At 57.8% G+C, this 27489-nt stretch overlaps 3 protein-coding genes across 4 annotated transcripts in view; 1 reads left to right on the top strand and 2 right to left on the bottom strand.

Moving 5' to 3' along the window:
- The window catches only part of FBXW9 (F-box and WD repeat domain containing 9), a 91228-nt gene that overhangs the window by 10033 nt on the left and 53706 nt on the right, over positions 1-27489 (top strand). The gene's annotated exons all lie outside the window — the stretch shown is intronic.
- FDX2 (ferredoxin 2) lies at positions 1550-3624 on the bottom strand. Of its 2 annotated transcripts, XM_064643868.1 has the most exons (5): positions 3492-3624; positions 2922-3028; positions 2374-2461; positions 1778-1950; positions 1550-1736 (listed from the first exon to the last, which is right to left on the bottom strand). In XM_064643868.1, exons 1-4 carry the CDS (start codon positions 3599-3601, stop codon positions 1794-1796), a joined length of 462 nt encoding a protein of 153 aa, XP_064499938.1. In that variant the 5' UTR covers positions 3602-3624; the 3' UTR covers positions 1550-1736; positions 1778-1793. The 2 variants fall into 2 exon arrangements, with proteins under 2 accessions (XP_064499938.1, XP_064499937.1); XM_064643867.1 differs by having other exon boundaries at positions 1550-1950.
- Positions 6411-26898, bottom strand: LOC135408915 (uncharacterized). The gene is given in 28 exon segments (XM_064643848.1): positions 6411-6494; positions 6527-6688; positions 7600-7668; positions 8263-8394; positions 8920-9003; positions 9703-9833; positions 10220-10304; positions 10912-11109; positions 11848-11943; positions 12590-12684; positions 12771-12891; positions 13815-14005; positions 14687-15055; positions 15058-15156; positions 16258-16324; positions 16456-17163; positions 17384-18045; positions 18440-18651; positions 19112-19241; positions 19673-19751; positions 20226-20349; positions 21152-21259; positions 21914-21990; positions 22636-22806; positions 23600-23650; positions 24487-24588; positions 25977-26147; positions 26797-26898. Coding segments are annotated over 27 exon segments (4497 nt in total). The 5' UTR covers positions 26815-26898; the 3' UTR covers positions 6411-6494; positions 6527-6541.

Genomic DNA, 27489 nt, shown 5'->3' with positions numbered 1-27489 from the left:
TGACAGACGGACGGAGCCCCCCCGGGACAGACGGACGGAGCCCCCCCGGGACAGACGGACGGAGCCCCCCGGGGTCCCGTACCTGCGGGCGCTGATGAGGAGGGGGCACTCGCCGGTGTCTCCCGCGCCCCCCGCGGGGTCCCCGAGGCGCATCCGGAGCGTCACCCCCCGGAACGAGGGGTCCCCGGGGGTCCGCCCCGCGCTGCGGGAGAGGCTGTTTGCGGCGCCGCCCGGACCCGAACCCGGGGCTGGGCCCAGTGTCGATCCCGGGGCCGTTACTGGGCCCGGGGCTGATCCCGCTGCCTGTCCCAGTCCCGTTACTGGTGCCGGTGTTGATCCCGGTGCCGATCCCGATCCCGGTGTGGATCCCGATCCCGGTGTGGATCCCGATCCCGGTGTTGATCCCGGTGCCGATCCCGGTGCCGCCGTCCAGGTGCCGGCACTGGAGGCTGATCAGACTCAGCGCCTCGGGGGTCCCGGTGGGCGGCGGGGGGACCCCCGGGGTGTCGGGGGGCGCGGCGGGAGCGGCCGGGGGGGGCTCGGGGGGGGCTCAGCAGCCGCACCGACTCCTGCAGGAACGTGAGACCCTCCCCCGGGGGGCTCCGGGGCCGCGGGGGGGGCTCCGGGACCCCCGCCCTGACCGGGGGACGCCGTTAGGGAACGGGGGGGAGGTGGGGACACCCCCCCCTTCCCGGGGCCATCCCGGGGGTCCCGGTTCCTTCCCGGTGGGACCAGTCCCGGTTATCCCGGTCCTTCCCCCCGGTGCTCCCAATTCCCTCCCGGTCGGACCATTCCCGGTTCTCCCGGTTCCCGGGACAGGAGCGGGGTCCCGGTACCTCCTGTTCCCTCCCCGGTGGGACCACCCCGTGTCCCGGGACCCCCAATTCCAGCCCCCAGGGTGGGACCACCCCGTGTCCCGGGACCCCCAATTCCCCCCCAGCTCCCCCGGTTCCCCCGTTCCCGGTTCCCCCGTTCCCGGTTCCCACCTGGGGGGGTCCCGGGGGGTCGCGGCCCCGCCGGGTGCGGGGGGCGGCGGAGGAGCGCGGGGGGGTCGCAGGGCTCGGGCTCGAGGCAGAGCAGGCGCTGGAGCAGCGAGAAGTCGGGGGGCTGCCCCTCGAGGAACAGCGGCTGCTCCCCCATCCCGACCCCCGGGAGCGGCCCCGGGAACGGCCCTAAACCAGCCCCAGCTGCGGGGGGGCGGGGAGGGACCCCCGGGGCGGGGCAGCGACACAGGTGGGGCTGGGACCCCCAAATGGGGGACTGGGACCCCCCAAATGAGGACAGGGATCCCCATATAGGGACAGGAGCCCTCCCATGTGGGGCTGGGACCCCCCAAATGAGGACAGGGACCCCCATATAGGGACAGGAGCCCTCCCAGGTGGGGCTGGGACCCCAAATGGGGACAGGGACCCCCAAATGGGGACAGGACCCCTCCCAGGTGGGGCTGGGACCCCCAAAGACAAGGCAGGGACCCCCAGAGTGGGACAGGGACCCCCCAAGGACAGGGAGGGACCCCCCCACCCCCCCCAAAATGCCCCCAAGCACCAGGTCAGACAAAAAAACCCCTGTTTATTAACCAGAACGTTCCTTATCCCAAATCCAGAGCCTTTGGAGGGGTGTCCATCCTTTGGGGGTGTCCATCCTTTGGGGGTTTGTCCGTCCTTTTGGGTGGTGTCCATCCCTTCATGGGGGGGTCAGTGGGGTTTGGGGGGGTCAGTGGGGTTTGGGGGGGGTCAGTGGGGTCTGGGGGGGGTCAGTGGGGTCTGGGGGGGGTCAGTGGGGTCTGGGGGGGGTCAGTGGGGTTTGGGGACGTGCCCATCCACGTAGAAGTTCCTGGTGAGCCGGGGCAGGCCGATCCGGGCCCCCTCCAGGGCCGGGCTCAGCAGGATCTGACAGCCCAGCCGGGAATTCTCCTGGAGCAGCGGGGCCTGGTCCAGCAGGTCCTCCTCCCTGGGGGGGAACACACGGGGGGGCTTTGGGGGGGCCACGGGGGTCCCCGAGGGGTGGGGAGGGGTCTCTGAAGGGGGGGAGGGAGGGGATGGGGAGGGGAGGAAATGGGGGAATGGGGAGGGGGATTGGGGGTTGGGGTGTGGGAGGGGCTGGGGGGGTTTTAGGGGGGTCAGGGTGGGGTCTGGGGGGGCTGTGGGGTCAATGGGGGGTCAGGGTGGGTTTGTGGGATCTCAGGGGCTCAGGGTGGTCCCGGGGGGGGCTGTGGGGTCTGGGGGGCTCAGGGTGGTCCCCGAGGGGGGATGTGGGGTCTGGGGGGCTCAGGGTGGTCCCCGGGGGGGCTGTGGGGTCTGGGGGGCTCAGGGTGGTCCCCGGGGGGGCTGTGGGGTCTGGGGGGCTCAGGGTGGTCCCCGGGGGGGCCGTTACCTCTCGTCGGGGGCCGGGAGCCGCCCCAGGTGGGGGTCACTGATGTAAACGTGGCACGTGGAACAGGCCAGGGAGGCCTCGCAGGCGCCTGGGGGAGCCCCCGGGACCCCCGTCAGCAGCGGGACCCCTCTGAGACCCCCCGGGGACCCCCCCCGGGACCCCTCCTGGGACCCCCGTCAGCAGCGGGACCCCCCTGGGAACCCCCTGGGACCCCTCCTGGGACCCCCCCGGGACCCCTCCTGAGACCCCCGTCAGCAGCGGGACCCCCCCGGGACCCCCCTGGGACCCCTCCTGGGACCCCCCCGGGACTCCCCCCGGGACCCCCCCCGTTAACAATGGGACTTCCCGGGACCCCCGGCCACGCCCCCCATTCCCATTCCCACCCCTGTTCCCATCCCACGGCCCAGCTCCAGCCCGTGTCTCCCATTCCCGATCCCATTCCCGATCCCGTTCCCGATCCTGTTCCCATTCCCGATCCCGTTCCCGATCCCGACCCCATTCCCGATCCCATTCCCGATCCCATTCCCGATCCCGATCCCATTCCCGACCCTCGAGCTCCAGCCCGTGTCTCTGGGCGAGGTGCAGGACGTTGTCCCCGACCCGGCCCCGAACCGGCACCTCCCGCCCGGAGCGATCCACGAACACCACGTTCACCCTGCAACGGGAACGACACCGGGATCGGCACCGGGATCGGCACCGGGAAACCCCCCCGGAACAGGGACAGCACCGGGACAGCACCGGGACAACACCGGGAACCGGGACAACACCGGAACAACACCGGGAAACCCCCCTGGAACAGGGACAACACCGGGACAGCACCGGGAACCGGGATCAGCCCCGGGAACCCCCTGGGACAGCACCGGGATCAGCACCGGGACAACACCGGGAAACTCCCCTGGAACCGGGACCCCACCGGGACCGGGAACAGCCCCGGGACAGCGACAATACCGGGAGCCCCTCCGGGACCGGGACAGCCCCGGGACCCCTCCCGAGCGCGGGACAGCACCGGGAACCCCCCCCCAGACCCGGACAGCCCCGGGACAGCCCCGGGACCGCTCCCGAGCGCGGGACAGCGCCCGCCCCGGCCCGGCCCGCCCCCCGAGCCCCCCGGTACTCACGGGGCCGCCTCGGGCTCCTCGGCCGCGGCCCCGCTGAGCCCCCGCGCCGCCCCCCGCAGCAGCCGCCGCGTCACGGAGCCGCCGCTCGCCGCCGCCATGGAGGCCGCCATGACGGCCCCCACGTGACCGCGGCCACGTGACCCCGCGGGAGGGAGGGGCGGGGCCGAGGGGCCGGGGCGGGGCCGAGGGGGCGGGGCCGGGGCGGGGCCGAGGGCGCGGGGCCGGCGCTGGGTCCTAAAGCCCGACCGGTGGTTCCGGGGGAATTTGGGGGGTCCAAGAGGGGATCGGGGGGGTCCGGAGGGTGCGGGGGGGCGCTCAGGGGACCCCCCGAGGTGCAGGGATGGGGGAGGGGGAGGCTGTTAATGGCTGTCGGAAGGGGGGGCAGCCGGGACCCCCCTAATTGGGGGGGGATTTGGGGGGAAAGGGGGGAAATTGGGGGATCCAGGGGGGTTTGGGATGAGGGGGGGGCACCCAGGGGAACCCCTCTAATTGGGGGGGGAGGTTGGGGGGCTTGGAGATGAGGAGGGGGGGACCCTTTAATTTTGGGAGGGGATTTGGGGGATCCAGGGGGGTTTGGGGTGAGGGGGGGCACCCAGGGAACCCCTTTAATTGGGGGGGGACTTGGGGGGTCCAGGGGGATTTGGGGGTCTCTGGGATGAGGGGGGGCACCCAGGAACCCCTTTAATTGGGGGGGGGATTTGGGGGGTCCAGGGGGGTTTGGGGGGTTTGGGGTGAGGAGGGGGCACCCAGGGGACCCTTTAATGGGGGGGGGGTGTCAGGGTGGTCTCTGGGGGGGGCTTTGGGGTCTGGGGGGGGTCAATTGGGGGGGTCCCTGTTCCCACGGGGGGGGACCCCCCCAAAATCGAGGGGGGGGGGGACACAGAGACCCCCCAGCCCCCTCCCCTGCCCTTCCGGGGGGGGTGGGATTTTGGGGGGGGTGGGATTTAGGGGGGGTGGGATTTAGGGGAAGGGTCTCCCCCAAATTTTTTTTGGGGGGGGGGGGCGCAGAAATAACGAAACGACACCGAAACAACCCCAAAAAAGAGGGGGGGGAGGCAGAGATATAAATATAAGCTTTACTTTTTTGGGGGGGGTGGGGGGAGATTTTGGGGGGGACACGAGACCCCCCCCTACAGCAAATCCAGACAGTAAAAACAGGGAACGACTCAAATCCGGGGAAAACCCCCCAAAAAAGGGGGAGGGGGGGGAAAAAACCCCCCCAAAAAAGCGCCTGTTGGGGGGGTGGGAGGGGAGGGGGAGGTGAAGCCCCCCCGGAAGGGTTTGGGGTTTTTAAAAAATAAAGGAGTTTTAAAGTAAAAAAAAAAGCCAATTTTTTACCCAAAAAAAGGGCAGGAATTGGCTCCGGGAATGGTTAAAAAACGACAAAAAAAGGGGAAAAACACACGAGAAAACACCAAAAACCAGTGAAACGAACCCAAAAAATCTCCGACCCCACACGAGTGAAATGGTTGGGGGGGGACACCCCCAGGAAGGAGGAGACCCCCCAAAAAAGGGGGGGGGACACCCCGGGAAAGGAGGGAAACCCCAAATTTAGGGAATCTTCAAATTTAGGGAATCTCTAAATTTAGGGAAACCCCAAATTTAGGGACCCCCTAAAAAGGTTGGGGACCCCCCTGGGAAGGAGGAGAGACCCCCAAAAAGGAGGGAACTCCCCCAAATTTAGGGGATTCCCCCCCCTCGAAGGGTTGAGGGGCCCCCAAAAGTGGGGGAAACCCCCCCAAAAGAGGGTGGAGACCCCCCCAAAATTGGGGAGACCCCCCAAAAACAGGGACACCCCTTCCCAAAAAAACCCCAAAGCAGCAGGTTTAAGGCAGGGGCCGATTTTGGGGGGGCCCAGTTACTGCTTGGGGGGGGGGAGGCTCAAAAAAAACCCCAAAATCTTTTAGGGGAGGGTCAAAAACCCCCAAAATCTTTTAGGGGAGGGGCTCAAAAAAACCCCAAAATCTTTTAGGGGAGGGTCAAAACCCCCCAAAATCTTTTAGGGGAGGGGCTCCAAGACCTCAAAATCTTTTGGGGGGGGGGGGGTCAAAAACCCCAAAATCTTTTGGGGGGGCTCAAACCCCCCAAAATCCTTTGAGGGGGGGGGCCAAACCCCCCCAAAATCTCCGTGTGTGTGTGTGTGGGGTAAAACCAAAAACCTCTTTAAAAACCCCCCAAAAGGGGCGAGAAAAGACCAAAAACCCACAAAAAGAGTTACAAAAAAATCCCCCCCCCAGGGGCCCCTTTTGTGTCCCAGATTTGGGGTTTTTGGGGGGGTTTTTGGGGTGTTTTTGGGGTATTTTTTTGGGGCTGTTTTTGGGCTGGTTTTGGGGCTGGTTTTGGGGTATTTTGGGGTGTTTTTGGGGCTGTTTCTGGGGCTGTTTTCTGGGGTGTTTTTGGGCTGGTTTTGGGCTGTTTTTTGGGCTGGTTTTGGGGTATTTTCGGGTGTTTTTGGGTCCCCCTAGAAGATCCTCTTCCTCTTGAGGTGGGAGTCGGCGTAGGGGGTTTTCTGGGGTGTTTTTGGGGTGTTTCTGGGGTGTTTTTTGGGCTGTTTTTGGGGCTGTTTTTGGGGTGTTTCTGGGGTGTTTTTGGGGTGTTTTGGGCTGTTTTTGGGGTGGTTTTTGGGCTGTTTTTGGGGCTGTTTTTTGGGCTGGTTTTGGGCTGGTTTTGGGTGTTTTTTGGGCTGTTTTTGGGGTATTTTCAGGTGTTTTTGGGTCCCCCTAGAAGATCCTCTTCCTCTTGAGGTGGGAGTCGGCGTAGGGGCTGTTTTTGGGGCTGTTTTTGGGCTGGTTTTGGGGTGTTTTTTGGGCTGTTTTGGGGGTGTTTTTTGGGCTGGTTTTGGGCTGTTTTTGGGGTGGTTTTTGGGCTGGTTTTGGGCTGTTTTGGGGGTGTTTTTTGGGGTGTTTTTGGGCTGTTTTTGGGGGTGTTTTGGGTCCCCCTAGAAGATCCTCTTCCTCTTGAGGTGGGAGTCGGCGTAGGGGCTGTTTTTGGGGTGTTTTTTGGGTGTTTTTTGGGCTGGTTTTGGGTATTTTCAGGTGTTTTGGGTCCCCCTAGAAGATCCTCTTCCTCTTGAGGTGGGAGTCTGCGTAGTGCCCCCCCAGCCCCTGGGAGTGCTGCCCCACGTAACAGCCCTCGGGGCTCGGCTCCGGGGACGGCAGCAGGTGGGAGAAGGGACGTTTGTGCCCCCCCGGGGCAGCTGGGGGAAATTAATGAGGAGAGCAGTTAATTAGGGGGTAGGATCGATAAAAGCAACTAAATTAATGGTTGGAATTAAAATAAAGCGAATAAAAATTAATTAAAGTTCATAAAATCAAAATTAACGACATTTCGCCTGTTAAAATTTTTGTTGCTGAAGTTAATAAAAGAAATAAAAATTAACGGTTAAAATTAAAATAAAAAAAATAAAAAATAATTAAAATTGATAAAATTAAAATTAATGAAATTTTTTACTAAAATTTTGCTGCTAAAATTAATAAAATAAATAAAATTAACTGTTAGAATTAAAATTTTACAATTAATAAAAAATAATTAAAATTGATAAAATTAAAATCAATGAAATTTTGCCTGTTACAATTTTGTTACTGAAATTAATAAAGGGGATAAAGTTAACTGTTAAAATCAAAATAAGAAAGTAAATAAAAGATAATCAAAATTGCTAAAATTAAAATTGAAATTTTCTAGTTAAAATTTTGTTACTAGAATTAATAAAAGAAATAAAATTAACTGTCGGAATTAAAATTAAAAATTAATAAAAATTAATTAAAGTTGATAAAATTGAAATTAATGAAATTTTGCCTGTTAAAATTTTGTTTACTAAAATGTTTGTTTTGCTACTTAAGTTTTTTTGCTATTAAAATATATTAAATATATAAAATATATTAAAATACATACAAAATATATTAAAACATAAATAATATATTAAAACATATAAATAATATGTTAAAACATATAAATAATATATTAAAATATATAATATAAAAATATATTAAAATATATAAATAATATATTAAAATATATAATATAAAAATATATTAAAATATATAAATATTCCCACCCCCCAAAAAAATCCCCCCCCCCTTTTTTGGGGCTGTTTTGGGGGTTTTGGTACCTTGGGGTGGGGGGTGGAGGGTCCCAAGGGCAGGACGGGCTCCGGGGAACTCGGGGGGATCCCGAGGGGCTGGGGGGGAAAATGGGATAAATGAGGGAAAAAGGGAGGGGAAAATGGGAGAAATGAGGGAAAAATGGGAAAAGTGAGGGAAAAGGGGATAAATGGGATAAATGAGGGGAAAAATGGGATAAATGAGGGGAAAATGGGATAAATCAGGGAAAAGGGGATAAATGAGGGGAAAATGGGAGAAATGGGGGGAAAAGGGGGATAAATGAGGGGAAAATGGGAAAAATGAGGGAAAAGGGGGAGAAATGGGGGGAAAAGAGGGAGAAATGAGGGAAAATGGGGATAAATGAGGGGAAAAATGGGATAAATGAGGGGAAAAGGGGATGAGGGCAAAAGGGGGATAAATGAGGGCAAAGGGGATAAATGGAAGAAAAATTGGATAAATGAGGGAAAATGGGGAAAATGGAAGAAAAGACGAGATAAATGAGGGAAAAGGGGATAAATGAGGGCAAAGGGGGATAAATGGAATTAAAAATGGGATATAAATGAGGGAAAATGGAAGATAAAATGGGATAAATGGGGGAAAAGGGGGATAAATGGAATTAAAAAAGGGATAACTGGGGGCAAAGGGGTTGGGGTCCCCCCCTGGGGTCTCACCTTGCTGAGGTGGCTCTGCTTGAGCCCGGCCTGGACCCCACTGGAGAAGCAGGAACTGGGGGAGCCCGAGAAAAAGGGGGGCAGGGGGGGCCCCAAAACCCCCCTGTCAAAGGCAGGGGAGGGGGACGGGACCTGCAGGGGGAGCAGAGCCCGGAGATCAACCCGAAAATTGGGGGAAAATCCCGAAATCCCCCCGAGATCAACCCAAAAATTGGGGGAAAATCCTGAAATCCCCCGGAGATCAACCCGAAAATTGGGGGAAAATCCCGAAATCCCCCCGAGATCAACCCGAAAATTGGGGGAAAATCCCGAAATCCTCCCGGAGATCAACCCAAAAATTGGGGGAAAATCCCGAAATCCCCCCGAGATCAACCCAAAAATTGGGGGAAAATCCTGAAATCCCCCGGAGATCAACCCAAAAAAGGGGGAAAATCCCGAAATCCCCCTGAAATCCCCCCAGAAAGGGGGAAAATCCCTGAAATCAGCCCAAAAAAGGGGGAAAATCTCCAAATCCCCCCTGAAATCCCCCTGAAATCCACCCAAAAAAGGGAGAAACCCCCAAATCCCCCCAGAAACAGGGAGAGACCCTTAAAATCTCCCCTAAAAATAAGGGGGAGCCCCCAAATTCCCCCAAATCCCCCCAAAAGGGGTTTTTACCTTGTTCCTGCCGGGCCCGAAGCCCCCCAGGAGGGGCCCGGAGGGGTCTCGGGTTTGGGGGAAAATCCTGGAGCCCAAATCCTGCTGGGAAAACCAGGGGAAGGGGGGGTTGAAAAGTGGGATTCCCAAATTCCCAGGAAAAAATGGGGGGGGGGGTGTCCCGAGTCTGAAACCCCCCAAAAATCCTGGATTTCACCCCGAATTCCCACCCAGCAGCTGGAATTCCAAGGTCCCAGGAAAAGCAGGGAGTTCAGGGAGTCTCCTAAAACTAAAACCCCCCAAAATCCCTGGATTTCACCCCAAAATCCCGGATTTCACCCCAAATTCCCAACCCAGCAGCTGGAATTCCAAAGGCCTAGGAAAAGCAGGGAGTTCAGGGAATCTCCCAAGCCTAAAACCCCCCCAAATTCCCTGGATTTCACCCCGAATTCCCTGGATCTCACCCAAAATCCCTGGATCTCACCCAAATCCCTGGATCTCACCCCAAATCCTGGATCTCCCCCCAAATCCCCCGATCTCCCCCCAAAATCCCTGGATTTCACCCCAAAATCCCTGGATCTCACCCCAAATCCCTGGATTTCACCCCAAAATCCCCGGATCTCCCCCCAAAATCCCTGATCTCCCCCGAATTCCCGGATCTCCCCCAAAATCCCGGATCTCCCCTCAAAATCCCTGATCTCCCCCCGAATTCCCTGGATCTCCCCCCAAATTCCCTGGATTTCACCCCAAATCCCTGGATCTCCCCCAAAATTCCCGGATCTCCCCCCAAAATTCCCGACCCACCGTCTGGAAGTCGAATCCGAAGGCGTCTCCGGAGGGGGGGGGCAGCAGGGGGGGGTCGCTGGGGGGGCCCCGGGGGGGGGCTGAGGGACCCCCCAGGGCCCCGGGATTGCCCTGGAACCCTTTGGAAGCTCCTGGAAAAGGCAGGAGGGTGGGAAGGGAGGGAAGGGAGGGAAGGGAGGGAAGGGCTGGGAAGGGTTGGGAAGGGGGGGAAGGATCCCAAAAAAGGCCCTTTCCCAGTTTTCCCTCACCCAGGCTGGGCCAGGAGGGTCAGGAAGGGTTGGGAAGGGTTGGAATGATCCCAAAAAAGGCCCTTTCCCAGTTTTCTCACCTGGGCCAGGCAGGAGGGTCAGGAAGGGTTGGGAAGGGTTGGGAAGGGAGGGGATGATCCCAAAAAAGGCCTTTTCCAGTTTTCCCTCACGTGGGATGGGCAGGAGGGTTGGGAAGGGTTAGGAGGGGTTGGGAAGGGTTGGGAAGGGTTGGAATGATCCCAAAAAAGGCCCTTTCCCAGTTTTCTCACCTGGGCCGGGCAGGAGGCTCCGCAGGTTCAGGAAGGGGTTCAGGGGCAGCTGGAATTCCTTGGGGGGCTCCCCCAGCAGAGACACCTGGGGGGGCACAGAGGGGGTCAGGGGGGTCCCAAAAGGGTTTGGGGGGTCCTGGAGGGGTCTAAAGGGGGTTTTGGGGGATCCCTAAGGGGGTTTGGGGGGTCCTGGAGTTGGGAGTCCCATCCAACGTTTCCATCCCAGATTTCAGGGTCCCCATCCCAGATTCTGGGGTGTTCCAATCCCAGATTTCGGGGTGTTTCTATCCCAGATTCCCGGGTGTCCCCATCCCCTATTCCCAGCTGTTCCCATCCCACATTCCCAGCCATCCCCATCCCACATTCCCAGCCCTCCCCACCCCTATTCCCAGCTGTCCCCATCCCATATTTTGGGGTATTTCCACCCCTATTCCCAGCCGTCCCCCCCTGTATCCCGGGTGTCCCCACCCCACATTTTGGGGTGTCCCCACCCCTATTCCCAGCTGTCCCCATCCCACATTTTGGGCTGTCCCCATCCCATATTTTGGGGTGTCCCCACCCCTATTCCCAGCTGTCCCCATCCCACATTTTGGGCTGTCCCCACCCCTATTCCAGCTGTCCCCATCCCACATTCCCAGCCCTCCCCACCCCTATTCCCAGCCGTCCCCCCCGTATCCCGGGGCTCTCCTCACCTCTCCCTTGGATTTGGGAAGGGCTGCTCCGTGTCCCAGGGCGGGGGGGCTCCCAGGGGGGTCCCGGCCGCTCCCGTTCCCGCTCCCAGCCTGTCCCGCTCCCCCCCCTGGGCCAGGAAGGACGCCAGGGCCACGTTCCGGCGGGAATCCCGGCGGATTTGCCGGGTCCCTGCGCCAGGTCCCCGGGCAGGGGCCCCCCTGGAGGCACAGGGAGAAGGGATTTCCTTGGAAAAGGGCTTTCCTTGGAAAAAGGGCTGCAGTTCCCACCTGGAGCCAATCCCGGGGGCGGCAGGAGGAGGGAATTCCCGGGAAAAACGGGGGGTTTTTTGTGGGGAAAAAGGAATTCCACCCACCCCCCCCAAAAGAAAATTCCACCCCCCCCCCAAATTCCCAAGGATTCCAAAGGAATTCCCCCCCAAAAAATAAAACTTCCGAAAAATTCCCAAAGGTTTCAAAGGAATTTCCTCCCCAAAAAAAATAAAATTTCCGAAGGAATTTCCCCCCAAAAAATAAAATTTCCAAAAAAATTCCCCAAGGATTCCAAAGGAATTTTCCCCCCCAAAAAAAATTCCCCCCAAAGATTCCAAAGGAATTTTCCGGAAAAAAAAACAAACAAACAACCCCAAACTTTTCAGGGCTGTGGGAAGAGGGAATTCCAAAAAGTGGGAAAAAAACAAATCCCAGTGGGAAGAGGTTGGAGGGGGGAAAACCAGGAGAGGGATCCTGGGATCCTCTTCCACCTGGAAAAGCCCATCCCAGACCCCCCCTGCTCCTCCCTCCCCCCTCCAGAAAATCCCAGGGAAGGGGGAAAAATTCCCTGGGGCCCAGGGGGAGATTCCTGGCTGCCGAGGGCTGGAATTCCGGGATCACCCGTGGGAATCCCGGGAATTACCTGCGGGAATCCCAGGAATTACCCTCGGGAATCCTGGGAATTACCTGCGGGAATGTCTCCCAGGAGCTTCCCGGGGGCTGGGCTGGGGCCAGGCCCAGGGGGAGGGAGCCCAGCGGGGAGTCCCCCAGAATTCCCGGCTTCTGGAAGCACAAAAGGCGGGATGAGGGCGGGGAAAAGGGCGGGAAAAGCCGGATTGTCCCATGGGAGACCCAGGGCGGGAAAAGGGCTGGGACTGGGAAAAGGGACGGGGTGGGAAGAGGTTTGGAAAAGGGACGGGGTGGAAGAGGGGTTGGGATTTTTCCCTGCTGGATCCAATCCTGGAGCCGCAGGAATGGGGAATTCTGGAATTCCCCTGAAATTCCCAAAAAAAACCCCAAAACCCTTCAGGGAGAAAGGTCAGAAAAAAAACAGGGAAAACCCACCCGAAAGGGGGGAAAAAGCCAAGCAGGAAGAGGTTTGGGAAGAAATTTGGGAAAAGCTTCGGGAAGATTCAACCCTCCCTCTTCTCTCTGGGAAAAACCCCGGATTTGGGAATTCCAGGTGGGAATTCCCTGGGAATGGCCGTGCAGGGCTGAGGGGGGGGGAATTCCAGGGCAGGGAATTCCAGGTGGGAATTCCCTGGGAATGGCCGTGCAGGGCTGAGGGGGCGGAATTCCAGGTGGGAATTACCTGGGAATGGCCGTGCAGGGCTGAGGGGGGGGAATTCCAGGTGGGAATTACCTGGGAATGGCCGTGCAGGGCTGGGGGGGGGGAATTCCAGGGCAGGGAATTCCAGGTGGGAATTACCTGGGAATGGCCGTGCAGGGCCAGCTGGAGCAGCGCCGTGGGAAGGGCCGGGCTGGGCACCAGGGGCAGGGAAGGGGCAGCTCCCAGAATTCCTGCTGGGAAGAGACTCGGGAGGAAGCCCCCGGGGCCGGGAATTCCCTCCCCGGGAGTTTCCCCCCCGGAATTCCCGGGAATTCCCTACCCTGCTTGCCGGGGTGCAGCAGGGCGGGCAGCAGCAGCTGCAGGGACGTGGGATTCCCGAGGCTCTGCAGGATCTGCAGGATGCTGGGCTCGGGGAGCAGCCCCTTCCCGCGGTTCAGGGCCTGGAAAACCGGGAAAAACCCCGGGAATTACGGCCCCGGGAGCACAGGAACAGCCCAGATCCCCCCAGGAATCCCGGGGCTCCCCAATCCCTGTGGTTCCCTGATTCCTGGGATTCCTCAGTTCCTGGGGTTCCCCAATCCCTGCACTTCCCTAATTCCAGCTGTTCCCCCATTCCTGCAGGTCCCTCATTCCTCTCCTTCCCCAATCCCTCTGGTTCCCCCAATCCCTCTGCTTCCCCAATTCCTGTGCATCCTTAATTCCCAGCCCCCCCCAAATTCCCAGATTCCCCCCCATTCCCGTACTCCCTGAATTCCCACAGTTCCCTGGGCTCCCCAATTCCGGGAATTCCTTCCCACCATGTCCTGAGCATCCAAAGTGCTCCTGCCAGGATGGGATTCCTTTGGTTCCCCAGTTTCTCACCATCCCCTAATTCCCAGATTCCCTCGATTCCCCAATTCCCGCCATTCCCTGGGCTCCCCCATTCCCAGGAATCCCTTCCCACCATTCCCTGGGCTCCCCCATTCCCAGGAATCCCTTCCCACCATTCCCAGGGCTCCCCCATTCCCAGGAATCCCGGGAATTCCTCCCCACCGTGGCCTGGGCTGCGATGAGGGCAGCCAGGGTGCTCCTGCCAGGATGGGATTCCTTTGGTTCCCCAGCTCCTCCCCATCCCCTAATTCCCACATTCCCTCAATTCCACCATTCCCTGGGCTCCCCCATTCCCAGGAATCCCTGGGAATTCCTCCCCACCGTGGCCTGGGCGGCGATGAGGGCAGTCAGGGTGCTCCTGCCAGGATGGGATTCCTTTGGTCTCCCAGCTCCTCCCCATCCCCTAATTCCCACATTCCCTCAATCCCCACACTCCATCCCCTCGATTCCCACCATTCCCTGAGCTCCCCAATTCCCAGGAACTGCTCCCCACCGTGGCCTGGGCAGCGATGAGGGCAGCCAGGGTGCTCCTGCCGGGGGCCCCGGGGCGCAGAAGGAGACCCGGATGTGGTTCCCGGCCAGGGGGATCCCGTCCGTGGCCTCCTGGACCCGCTCGGCCCATTCCGGGGACTCCAGCTCCAGGACAGCAAAGCCCCTGGGGGCCCCGTCCGGGCCGTAGGCCAGCTGGAAAACAGGGAGTGGGAGCAGGGGATGGGGGAGAGGGGGGAGGGAGGGGGAGGAGAGGGGGGAAAGGGAGAGGAAAAGGGGGAGAGGGAAAATCCCCCTCCAGCCCTGAACCCCTCTGTGCCCAAATCCCCACCCCCAGCTCCCTCCCCTCTTCCCAAATCAATTCCCTGCTCCCAAACCCCCTTTTCCCAACCTCTCCAAACTCCTTTCTCCCCTTCTCCCAACCCCCTTTCCCCTTTCTCCCTCTTCCCAACCTCCCAAACCCCTTTTCCTCTTTTCCCACCCCATCCCCTCTTCCCATCCCCTTTCCCCCTCTCCCCAGGCCGTCCCCTCTCCCCATTCCCATGTTCCCCCTCTCCCCATCCCTGTTTCCCCCCACCTGACAGAAGGTGGGCTCTCTATCCCCATTCCCCTTTTCCCCCTCACCTGACAGAAGGTTGGCTCCCTCTCCCCTCTCCCCATTCCCATGTTTCTCTCTCCCTATCCCCTCTCCCCATCCCCTTTCCCCCTCTCACCTGACAGAAGGTTGGCTCCCTCTCCCCTCTCCCTGTTTCCCCCTCCCCTGACAGAAGGTGGGCTCCCTCTCCCCTCTCCCCATTCCCATGTTCCCTCTCTCCCCATCCCTGTTTCCCCCTCACCTGACAGAAGGTTGGCTCCCTCTCCCTGTTTCCCCCTCACCTGACAGAACGTTGGCTCCCTGACGGCCCCCGAACACCCCTCTCAGCCTGTCCAGGTCGCTGAAGTTGTGGGGCAGCTTCTCCACGCACAGACACCGGGAGTGGAGCAGCTCCGGGCCGGGCTGGGCCGACTCCACCCAGTGCACGAAGAGGCTGCGGGTGCCCAGGCGCCGGCCCAGCAGCGCCGAGCGGGCCCGGGCCGCCGAGTCCTTCTTCATGTACTCCACGAAGCCGTAGCCCTTGGAGTGCCCTGTCCTCTCACTGTACACCAGGAAACAGCGCTCCACGTTCCCGAAGGGCCGCACCAGCTCCTCGAAGCGCTGCTGCGACAGCAGCCGCGGCAGGTTGGCCACGCACAGCAGAGAGTCCGGGGCTGCAGCTGCACCCGCAGCTCCCGGGAGCGCAGCACGGAGCCGTGGAAGCGGCGCACGGCCGAGGAGGCCTGGTCTGCCGTCAGCAGGGTCACAAAGGCTGGGAAAACAGGGAAAATGGGAATAAAGGATGGCTGAGGAGGCCTGGTCTGCAGTCAGCAGGGTCACAAAGGCTGGGAATGGGGGAAAATGGGAAAAACAGGGAATAAAGGATGGCTGAGGAGGCCTGGTCTGCAGTCAGCAGGGTCACAAAGGCTGGGAAAACAGGGAAAATGGGAATAAAGGATGGCTGAGGAGGCCTGGTCTGCAGTCAGCAGGGTCACAAAGGCTGGGAAAACAGGGAAAATGGGAATAAAGGATGGCTGAGGAGGCCTGGTCTGCAGTCAGCAGGGTCACAAAGGCTGGGAATGGGGGAAAATGGGAAAAACAGGGAATAAAGGATGGCTGAGGAGGCCTGGTCTGCGGTCAGCAGGGTCACAAAGGCTGGGAATGGGGAAAAATGGGGAAAATGGGGAATAAAGGATGGCTGAGGAGGCCTGGTCTGCGGTCAGTAGGGTGACAAAGGCTGGGAATGGGGAAAACAGGGAATAAAGGATGGCAGAGGAGGCCTGGTCTGCGGTCAGCAGGGTCACAAAGGCTGGGAATGAGGGAAAAATGGGGAAAAACAGGGAATAAAGGATGGCTGAGGAGGCCTGGTCTGCAGTCAGCAGGGTCACAAAGGCTGGGAAAAATGGGAAAACAGGGAATAAAGGATGGCTGAGGAGGGCTGGTCTGCAGTCAGCAGGGTCACAAAGGCTGGGAAAACAGGGAAAATATGGGAAAAACAGGGAATAAAGGATGGCAGAGGAGGCCTGGTCAGCTGTCAGCAGGGTCACAAAGGCTGGGAAAAACAGGGAAAATGGGGAAAAATGGGAATAAAGGATGGCAGAGGAGGCCTGGTCTGCGGTCAGCAGGGTCACGAAGGCTGGGAATGAGGGAAAAAGGGATGAGGAGGGAAAGGGAAAGGGGGTTGGGAAGGGAAGGGGTCGCTGGGAAAAGGGGGTTTGGGAAAGGGAAGGATCTCTGGGAAAAGGGGGGCTTGGAGAAGCATCCCGGGTTGTTCCCTTTCCCAAGGGACCCCCTGTCACTGGGGGGTCTGATTCCAGGGGCTGATCCCGGAGCTCCAGGGGCTGCTCCCGGAATCCCAGGGGCTGTTCCTCACCCGTTCCTTTGTACTTGTCCACGAAGCAGTACTTGAGCTCGTAGTCACTCAGCAGGTCGTGGACCTCCTGGAAAAACAGGAAAAATTCCCAGGAATTTTGGTGGGGGGCGGGGGTAAAAAAGGGGGATTGGGGTGTCAGGGAAAAGCTCCAGCCTCGATCCCAGCCCCGTTCCCGTTCCCGTTCCCGCTCCCGCTCACCTGGTTGGTCACGTCGGGCGGTAACCCCCTGATCAGCACCTTCCGCCGGTTGCGGAACTGCCTCGCGCTGCGCTCCAGGCGGCTCCGCACCTCGGCGGGCGGGAGCGGCGGCAGCTCCTCCTCGGGGGCGCGCCCGGGCCCCGCCGGCGGCTCTTCGGGCCCCGCTCGGGGCTCCCGCCCGGGCCCCGCCGGCCCTTCCTCGGGCGCCGCTCGGGGCTCCCGCCCGGGCCCCGCTCCGGGCCCGCTCCCCGACACCGCCGCCGCCATCTTGGCCCCGCCGCCGCCGCCACCCGCCGGGCAAACCCCCCCAGCAACGCGCCTCCCCATTGGAGGAGTGCTCGAGGGGGGGGATGTGTCGGAGGGTGTGATTGGGTGAGTCTGAGGGGGCGTTGTGTCCGAGCTGGTGATTGGGTGCGGCGGGGCAGGGGGAAGGTTGAGGGGTGTGATTGGTTGGGTGGGTGGAGCGGGGAGGGGGGGCGCGACCTTTGACCCCGCGGAGGGACCCGAAATAGCCCCAAAACAGCCCCGAACAGCCCCAAAACATCTCCAAATAGCCCAAAGGGGCCCTAAAATACCCCAACACACACCCCCGAGAACCCCCAAAATACCCCCAAACACACTCAAAATACCCCTCAAAAAGAGACCCCAAAATACCCCCCAAAGGGACCCAAAACACCCCGGAATACCCCCAAAATATCCCAAAATACCCCCCAAAGAGACCCCAAAATATCACACACCGGACATACCTGGAGGGGCTTTTCCATCCTTTATTTGGGAAGGGCCCTGAACCCCCAAATCCAGGGAGAACCCCCCAAATTCCAGGGGGGATCCCCCCAAATCCAAGAGGTCCCAAATCCAGGACCCCAAATTCCCTTCCCCCTGGAAATGGGATTTGGGGGGGTCCCCATTCCCTCCTTCTCCTTTTTTACTTTTTCCCCTTTCTGGCCCTTCCAGGACGTTGGAAAATCCCGGTTTTCCTCCTCCCCAGGAGCTGCCCCCGAACCTTCGGCCTGGGGTGGGATTTGGGGGGTCCTGGGTGGGATTTTGGGGGGTTTTTATGGGATTTTGGGGGGTTTTTATGGGATTTGGGGGGTCCTGGGTGAGATTTTGGGGGGTTTTTGTGGCACTTGGGGTTCTTTGGGTGGGATCTGGGGGGTCCCGGGTGGGATTTTGGGGTGTTTTTGTGGGATTTGGGGTTTTTTGGGTGGGATTTTGGGGTCCCTGGGTGGGACTTGGGGGTTCCCAGGTGGGATTTTGGGGTGTTTTTGTGGGATTTGGGGTTTTTTGGGTGGGATTTGGGGTTGTTTCTGTGGGATTTGGGGTGTTCTGGGTGGGATTTGGGGTTGTTTCTGTGGGATTTGGGGGTGTTTGGGAGGGATTTGGGGTTGTTTCTGTGGGATTTGGGGGTCTTTCTGTGGAATTTGGGGGTGTTTGGGTGGGATTTGGGGGTGTTTGGGTGGGATTTCGGGGTCTTTCTGTGGGATTTGGGGGTGTTTGGGTGGGATTTCGGGGTCTCCCGGCTCTGCCTCCGCCGTTTCCGGGGTCGGGAAGCGCCCGAGGGGCTTCGTTTCCTCTTGGTGGGGAACAAATCTGGGGAGAAAAGGGCGAAAAAAGGTGAAAAGGGACAAGTTTTGGGGTGAAAAGAGGACAATTTTGGGGTGAAAAGGGGCGGTTTTGGGGTGAAAAGGGGCAGTTTTGGGGTGAAAAGGGGCAGTTTCGGGGCCGTTCCGGAGGTGTCAGAGCGTTTACTTTGAACCAAACTCATGGAAATTCAGGAATTTTTTGGTGTCATCAACCACCTCCAGAGGGAAAAGGGGGGGCAGTCCCACCCCCCCAAACTCACCTGTAACCCCCCAGACTCCCCCCAAACTCACCTGTCCCCCCCCCAAACTCACCTGTAACCCCCCAACCCCCCCCAAACTCACCTGTCCCCCCCAAACTCACCTGTCCCCCCCCAAACTCACCTGTTCCCCCCCCCACTCACCTGTGTCGGGCTCCTCCCCCACCTCCTGTCTGTAGTACTCGGCGTCGTCCTCGTCCTCCGAGGGCGTGGCCACACCTGGCTCAGGTGCGCCGGGGTCCTCGACGTCGCTGTCGCCCTCCTTGGCACCTGTCCTGGCACCCTCACCTGTCCTGGCACCCTCACCTGGCCTGGCCTGGCCCTGCTGGCGTCGCATCCCGGCCAGGCTGCGCTCCCTGGGGGGACAGGGACAGGTGAGGGGACAGGTGAGAGGGGACAGGTGAGAGGGGAGGGACAGGTGAGGGGGGAGGGACAGGTGAGGGGGGACAGGTGAGAGGGGAGGGACAGGTGAGGGACAGGTGAGGGACAGGTGAGGGGGGACAGGTGAGGGCACAGGTGAAGGGAGAAAGGTGAGGGACAGGTGAGAGGGGACAGGTGAGTGGGACAGGTGAAGGGGGACAGGTGAGAGACAGGTGAGGGGACAGGTGAGGGGGGACAAGAGAAGGCACAGGTGAAGGGGGAAAGGTGAGGGACAGGTGAGGGGACAGGTGAGAGGGGACAGGTGAGAGGAGACAGGTGAGGGGACAGGTGAGGTTTGATCCCAGCGCTGTCCTCACCTGGGAGTGTCACCTGTGACACCTGGGAGTGTCACCTTGCCCTGCCCTCCCCTGGGGGTGTCACCTGCGTCCCCCTCACCTGTTCAGGTGCCTCAGGTGCCGTTTCCTCTCCAGGTCCTGCTCCTGTTTCCGCCTCCGCTGGGCCTTGAGCTGCAGCTTCTGCTCCCGGCGCCGCTGCAGCCGCTGCAGCTCCTCCTGCGACCTGTGCACTGGGACAGGGGGACAGGTGAGACCCCTGGGGACAGGTGAGACCCTCAGGGGACAGGTGAGACCCCTGGGGACAGGTGAGACCCCTGGGGACAGGTGAGACCCTCAGGGGACAGGTGAGACCCCCGGGGACAGGTGAGACCCCTGGGGACAGGTGAGACCCTCAGGGGACAGGTGAGACCCCCAGGGACAGGTGAGACCCCCCAGGTGTGTCACTCACCCAGCCCAACCTAGGGGTTTCCCCATGCCCAGGTGTGTCCCAGGTGTCCCCAGGTGTCCGAGGTGTCCCCAGGTGTGTCACTCACCCAGCCCGTGGTACAGGACGCTGCCCTGGCCCAGCCCAGCTGTGTCCCAGGTGTGTCCCAGCTGTGTCCCAGGTGTGTCCCAGGTGTATCCCCAGGTGTGTCCCAGGTGTCCCAGGTGTGTCACTCACCCAGCCCGTGGTACAGGACGCTGCCCTGGCCCAGCCCCTCCTCCACCTTCACCAACTGCAGCGTCAGGCGGGGCCCGATCTGGGGACGGGGGGGGGACAGGGGGGACGTCAGGGAGCCCGGGGGGCACCTGGCACCCGGCCCTCGTGTCCCCAATGTCCCCTCGGTGTCCCCAGTGTCCCCAATGCCCCCTGGTGTCCTCAATGTCCCCTCAGTGTCCCCAATGTCCCCAGGATGTCCCCAATGTCCCCAGTGTCACCTCAGTGTCTCCAGGATGTCCCCAATGCCCCCTGGTGTCCCCAATGTCCCCAGTGTCCCCAGTGTCACCTCAGTCAGCCTCACAGCGCTCTGTTGTCCCCCCTGGTGTCCCCAATGTCCCCAGGATGTCCCCAGGATGTCCCCAATGTCCCCAGGATGTCCCCAATGTCCCCAATGCCCCCAGGATGTCCCCAGTGTCCCCAGTGTCACCTCAGTCAGCCTCACAGCGCTCTGTTGTCCCCCCTGGTTCCCTGATGTCCCCAATGTCCCCAGTGTCCCCAGTGTCCCCAGTGTCACCTCAGTCAGCCTCACAGCGCTCTGTTGTCCCCCCTGGTTGCCCCTCCCGGCGCAGTCCTGGGGCAGCTCCAGCACGTTGTGGGTCCCGTCCTGCTCGGCCTCGCTCTCCGACAGGGCCACCTCCCTGGGGACAGGGTCACACAGGGTCACCGGGGTCACCACAGGGTCACTGGGGTCACCACAGGGTCACCAGGGCACCCCCATGTCCCCTCCCTGCTCGGCCTCGCTCTCCAACAGGGCCACCTCCCTGGGGACAGGGACGGGGTCACCGGGGTCACACAGGGTCACCGAGGTCATCACAGGGTCACACAGGGTCACACAGGGTCACACGGGGTCACCGGGGTCACACAGGGTCCCCGTGTCACCCCCATTCCCAAATGTCCCCCCTTCACGTGTCCCGTTTCTCCCTGTCCTGTGTCCCCCCCTCCCCATCCAGTGTCCCCTCCCCAATGTCCCCAATGTCCCCCCCATGTCCCCAAAATCCCCCCCAAAGTCCCCCTGTCCCCAACATCCCCCCCAATGTCCCCAATGTCCCCCCCATGTCCCCAAATGTCCCCCAATGTCCCCCCTCACCCCAGGAGCAGGTCACTGACGTCCTGGGGGTCCCCAATGTCCCCAAATGTCCCCCCCCATGTCCCCAATGTCCCCCCAATGTCCCCAATGTCCCCCCAATGTCCCCCAATGTCCCCAAATGTCCCCCCCCATGTCCCCAATGTCCCCAATGTCCCCCAATGTCCCCAATGTCCCCAAATGTCCCCCCCCATGTCCCCAATGTCCCCCAATGTCCCCAATGTCCCCAAATGTCCCCCCCATGTCCCCCCTCACCCCAGGAGCAGGTCACTGACATCCTGGGGGTCCCCAATGCCCCCAAATGTCCCCCCAATGCCCCCCAATGTCCCCAATGCCCCCCCAGTGTCCCCCCTCACCCCAGCAGCAGGTCACTGACGTCCTGGAGCCGACTGAGGTTGGGGAATTTCTCCTGGAGAAGCTTCCGGAGCCCCCGACTGACCCCCACGGGAACCACCTTCACACTGCTGGGAACGGGACAACGGGAGTGGGACAACGGGAGCGGGATAATGGGATTGGGATAATGGGGATGGGATAATGGGATGGGATAACGGGATTGGGATAACGGGATGGGATAACGGGATGGGATAATGGGGATGGGACAATGGGGATGGGATAACGGGATTGGGATAACGGGGGTGGGATAACGGGATGGGATAATGGGGATGGGATAACGGGATTGGGACAGTGGGATTGGGATAACGGGGATGGGATAACGGGAGTGGGACAACGGGAGCGGGACAACGGGAACGGGATAATGGGGATGGGAATGGGGATGGGAACAGGATTGGGATAATGGGAATGGGACAATGGGGATGGGATAATGGGGATGGGGGATCTGGGGAAGGGGCTCACTAGTGCCGGAATTCCAGGAGCTGGGAATGGGATAATGGGATTGGGGGATCCAGGGAAGGGGCTCACTAGTGCCGGAATTCCAGGAGCTGGGAATGGGATAATGGGATTGGGGGATCCAGGGGAAGGGGCTCACTAGTGCCGGAATTCCAGGAGCTGGGAATGGGATAATGGGATTGGGGGGATATGGGGAAGGGGCTCACTAGTGCCGGAATTCCAGGAGCTGGGAATGGGATAATGGGATTGGGGGATCCAGGGAAGGGGCTCACTAGTGCCGGAATTCCAGGAGCTGCGACTCCGAGTCGAAGGTGAGGAGCAAACAGCGACGGATGGAGTTGAGATTGACCTGGAGAGGGAAGGGGAGAATGGGATAATGGGATAATGGGATAATGGGAATGGGACAGGGACAGCAGGGAAGGGAAGGTTTGGTTTGGGAAAGGAAGGTTTGGGAAAGGAAAGGAAGGGAAGGTTTGGGAAGGAAGGTTTGGGAAGGGAAGGGAAGAGAAGGATGGAAATGAGAAGGGAAGGGAAGGAAAAGGGAACAGAGAAGGAGAATGAAAAGAGAAAAGGAAAAGGGAAAGGAGAAGGAAAAGGGAAACAGGAAGAGAAGGAAAAGGAAAAGGGAAGAAGGAAAAGAAGGAAAAGGAAAAGAGAAGGGAAAAGGGAGAAGAGTAAAAGGAAAGAGGAAAAGGAAAGGGAGAAAAAGGGAAGGGAGAAAAAGAAAAGGGAGAAAAAGAAAAGGGAGAAAAAGAAAAGGGAGAAAAAGAAAAGGGAGAAAAAGAAAAGGGAGAAAAAGAAAAGGGAGAAAAAGAAAAGGGAGAAAAAGAAAAGGGAGAAAAAGAAAAGGGAGAAAAAGGAAAAGGGAAGGAAAGAGAAAGAGGAAAAAGAGAAAAAAAATGGGGAAGAGAAGAAAGAGGAAGGGGAAGAAGGAGCAGGGAAGATTCCAGAGCCCCCCCCCCAGCATTCCCGAATTCCCGGGCTCCCCACGGACCCTGTGGACGTTGAGGGCCGGGAACATCCCCTGGAACATCCCGGCCATGAGCTTGACGTGGATCTGGGGGAGCCCGAAGTTGCTGAGCACCAGGAGAGGGGGGTGGGAGAACTGCTGCTCGTGCATCCGGTGCCTCCGGAGAGCAGAGACCACGTCCCGGATCAGGGAGTACTGGGAAAGGGGAAAGGGGGGAAATCACCCCAAAATACCCTAAAAATACCCTAAAAAAACCCCTAAAACCAGCCCCAAACCCCCCAAAGCTGCTCCTGCCTCCGGAGAGCAGAGACCACGTCCCGGATCAGGGAGTACTGGGAAAGGGGAAAGGGGGGAAATCACCCATCACCCCAAAATACCCTAAAAATACCCTAAAATACCCTCAAAATACCCCCAAAATACCCTAAAATCCCCCTAAAACCAGCCCCAAACCCCCCAAAGCTGCTCCTGCCTCCGGAGCGCGGAGACCACGTCCCGGATCAGGGAATACTGGGAATAGGGAAAGGGGGGAAATCACCCCAAAATACCCCCAAAATACCCTAAAAAACCCCTAAAACCAGCCCCAAACCCCCCAAAGCTGCTCCTGACTCCGGAGAGCAGAGACCAGGTACCGGATCAGGGAATACTGGGAAAGGGGGAAAGGGGGAAAACCACCCCCAAACACCCTAAAAAAACCCCTAAAACACCTCAAAAACATCCCTAAAAAACCCCCAGGAAACACTGTGAAACTGCCCCAAAAATGCCCCTAAAAACCCCCCAAAAATGCCCTCAAAACACCCCAAACCCCCCACCCCAAAAACCTCAAAACCACCCCAAAAATACCTCAAAACCCCCTAAAATCCCCCTCAGACCCCCCAAACCCCCCCAGTCCTGGAGCAGGGAATGCTGGGGGGGGTCAGGGGTACAAAGACCCCCCAAAAGCCCCCCTGAGACCCCCCAAAACCCCCCAAAAAACCCCCCCAAAACCCACCTGCAGCACTTTGAAGGTCAGGGTGGGACCCCCTGGGAGCCGGAAAAGCTTCTGGGGGGGGGGAGAAGGGGGAGGAAAAGCTTCAATTCCAGGGAATTTTGGGAACCTGGAGCCCCCCCCCAATCCCTGGGACCCCCCAAAGCCCCCCCGGGACCCCCCCCAGACCCATCAGAGCGTTTACTTCGGAGCATCACGGCCCCAAAACGGCCCCAATTCAGCCCAAATCCTTTCATCATTTGAGTCTGGGGGGGACACACGTCCCCTGGGAGCCCCCAAAATCAGCCAGGACCCCCCAAAATGAGCCAGGACCCCCCAAAATGAGCCAGGACACCCCCAAAATCAGCCAGGACACCCCCAAAATCAGCCAGGACACCCCAAAATCAGCCAGGACCCCCCCAAAATCAGCCAGGACACCCCAGAAATGAACCAGGACCCCCCTAAAATGTTCTGGGACCCCCCAAAATGATCCAGGACCTCCCAGAAATGATCCAGGACCCCCCCAAGATGTTCCAAGACCCCCCCAAAATGAATCAGGACCCCGCAAAATGATCCAGGACCCCCCCAAAATGAGCCAAGATCCCCCAAAAATGATCCTGGACCCCCCCAAAATGACCCAAGACCCCCCAAAAATGACCCCAGACCCCCCAAAATGCCCCCAGCCCCCCCAAAATGCCCCCAGACCCCCCAAAATGCCCCCAGACCCCCCAAAATGACCCCAGACCCCCCCAAAATGCCCCCAGCCCCCCAAAATGCCCCCAGACCCCCCAAAATGCCCCCAGACCCCCCCAAAATGACCCCAGACCCCCAAAATGCCCCCAGCCCCCCAAAATGCCCCCAGACCCCCCGAATGCCCCCAGCCCCCCCGCTGTTTTGGGGTGCCCCCTGACCAGGTTGATGCTGGAGGGGCTCTTGCTGAGCACCAGGAAATGGGAGACCCCCAAGGGCCCGGCCACGGCCACCAGGTCCCGCAGGGAATTGTTCTTACGGACCTGAAAATCCAAATTAAACACAAATAAAAATAAATAAATAAAAATAAAAATAAAAATCCCACAGGGAATTGTTCTTGCGGACCTGGGAATGGAAATAAATCAAAATATATAAATATAAACCCCATAAAAAATCAAAATCCCGCAGGGAATTGCTCTTACGGACCTGGGAATGCAGACTAAATACAAATAAATGAATATAAACCCCATAAAATATAAAAATCCCGCAGGGAATTGTTCTTACGGACCTGAAAATCCAAATTAAACACAAATAAAAATAAATAAAAATAAAAAATCAAAATCCTGCAGGGAATTGTTCTTCCGGACCTGGGAATGCAGATTAAACACAAATAAATGAATATAAACCCCATAAAAAATCAAAATCCCGCAGGGAATTCCCCTTCCGGACCTGGGAATGGAAATAAATCAAAATATATAAATATAAAACCCATAAAAAATAAAAATCCTGCAGGGAATTTCCTTCCGGACCTGGAACCCAAATTAAACACAAATAAAAATAAATAAATATAAACCAATAAAATATAAAAATCCTCCAGGGAATTGCCCTTCTGGACCTGGGAACCCAAATTGGAAACAAATAAAAATAAATGAATAATAAATAAATAAAAATAAACAAAAATAATAAATGCAATAAGAATGGCAATAAAAAAAATAAATTAAAAAATTAGAAATGTAAATAAGAACAATAAAAATAAATAAAAGGATATAAATAAAAATTTAAAATAAAAATCAATTAAAAATATAAATAAAAATTAAAAATAATAAAAATAAATTAAAGAATATAAACAAAAGTTAAGAAATAAAAATACAAAAATTAAAATAAAATAAAAAATGAATAAAATTAAAAAATAAAAATTATAAATAAATTAAAAATAAAAATACAAAAATTAAAATAAAATAAAAATAGATAAAATTTCAAAATAAAAACATAAATAAATAAAATAAATAAAATAAATAAAAATAAATAAAAATAAATAAAATAAATAAAAATAAATAAACAAAAATAAATAAAATAAAAAACAAAAATTATAAATAAATAAAATAAAAAATAAATAAAAATAAATAAAATAAATAAAAATAAAATAAAAAATTAGAATTATAAATAAATAAAATAAAAAACAAAAATTATAAATAAATAAACAAAAAATAAAATTGTAAATAAATTAAATAAAAATAAATAAAAATAAATAAAATAAAAAATTCATTATAAATAAATAAAATAAAATTAAAAATTATAAATAAATAAAATAAAAAAATAAATAAAATAAATAAAAAGAAATAAAAATAAATAAAATCAATAAAAATAAATTAAATCAATAAAATAAATTAAAATAAATAAAATAAATGAAAAGCCCCCCCCGGCCCCCGACCTGCAGGGCGCGGGCGGTGTAGGGCTCCATGACCCTGCGCAGGTCCTGCCCGAGCCCGCGGAGGCTCCTCCCGACTCTGCCCCGCGGGAACACGAACGAGTGCGGCACCGACCCGAACTCGCGCTCCGCGCGCTCCCGCGCCACGGCGCGTTCCCGCCGCTGGTGGCGGCTCTGGGGGGAGAGGGGGGAAAGGGGGGGAAGAGAGACCCCAAATTTCGGGACCTTCGGGCTCCCAATCGCAGCTTTTGGGAGCCCGGAAGGGCTGGAAATCCCCAATTTTGGGACCTTCCCCTCCCGCTCCCTCCCCCCCCCCGGATCAACCGGGACCCCCCCGGCCCCTCCAACCCCTCCAGGAGTGCCAGGAACCCCCAAATTTTGGGATAACCCGCCCCCCCCCAACCCCTCCAACCCCCCCGAGGTGTCAGGAAACCCCAAATTTTGGGATAGCCCGCCCCCCCCAATCCCTCCAACCCCCCCCGGAGCGTCCGGAACCCCCAAATTTTGGGATAACCCGCCCCCCCCGTCCCCATTTCCCCCCAAATTTCCTCATTTTTGCCCCATTTTCCCCCTCCCTCCCATTCCCCCCTCCCTCCCCCCCTCCCCCCTCCTCCCCCCCGCCGCCCCCCCATTCCTACCCCAAATTCCCCCATTTTCGCCCAATTCTCGCCCCATTTTTACCCAATTTCGCCCCATTTCCCCCCTTCTCCCCCTCCCCTCCATTCCCCGCCCTCCTCCCCTCTCCCACCCCCTCCCTTTCCGCGCCCTTTCCCCCCGTTTTTGCCCCTTTTTGCCCCTTTTTGCCCCATTTTCGCCCCCGGACCTTCCCGGGCCGCCCCATCCCGGCCGCGTGCTCGGCGCCACTTCCGGGGGGCGTCACTTCCGGCCGCTTCCGGCTCCGCCGCCTTCCCCCCGCCCGCGGGTTCCGCCCCTTTTGGTTCCGCCCCCCCAAAGACCCCCCGAGACCCCCCAAAAGCCCCTTCTGGGACCCTTCTGGGACCCTCCTGGGGGTCCGCGACCCCCCCGGGGCCGCCGGCGCGAGAGTCAGTGCGAGGGGGTCGTTGTGGGGGGAGTCACAGCCTTTAATGGAGCCCCCCAAAAAACACTGAGACCCCCCAAAAAACACTGAGACCCCCCAAAAAACACTCAGAGACCCCCCCAAAAACACTCAGAGATCCCCCCAAAAAACCACCCAGAGACCCCCCAAAAAACACTCAGAGATCCCCCAAAAAACACTCAGAGACCCCCCCCCAAAAACACTCAGAGACCCCCAAAAAACACTCAGAGACCCCCCCCAAAACGCTCAGAGACCCCCAAAAAAAACCTCAGAGACCCCCCCAAAAAACACTCAATGACCCCCCAAAAAAACACTCAGAGACCCCCCAAAAACACCCCAATTGTCTCAGGGACCCCCAGAGATCCCCCTTTGGGTTCTCTAAAGACCCCCCAGAGACCCCCCGAGAGGCCCCAAAATCTCCTCAGAGACCCCCAGAGATCCCCCCCCCTCATTTTGGGA

This window comes from Pseudopipra pipra, unplaced genomic scaffold (assembly GCF_036250125.1).
Source record: "Pseudopipra pipra isolate bDixPip1 unplaced genomic scaffold, bDixPip1.hap1 HAP1_SCAFFOLD_86, whole genome shotgun sequence".
NCBI lineage: Eukaryota > Metazoa > Chordata > Aves > Passeriformes > Pipridae > Pseudopipra > Pseudopipra pipra.
The sequence above is the reverse complement of the archived record's forward strand: the minus strand, read 5'-3'. Positions and strand labels throughout refer to the sequence as shown.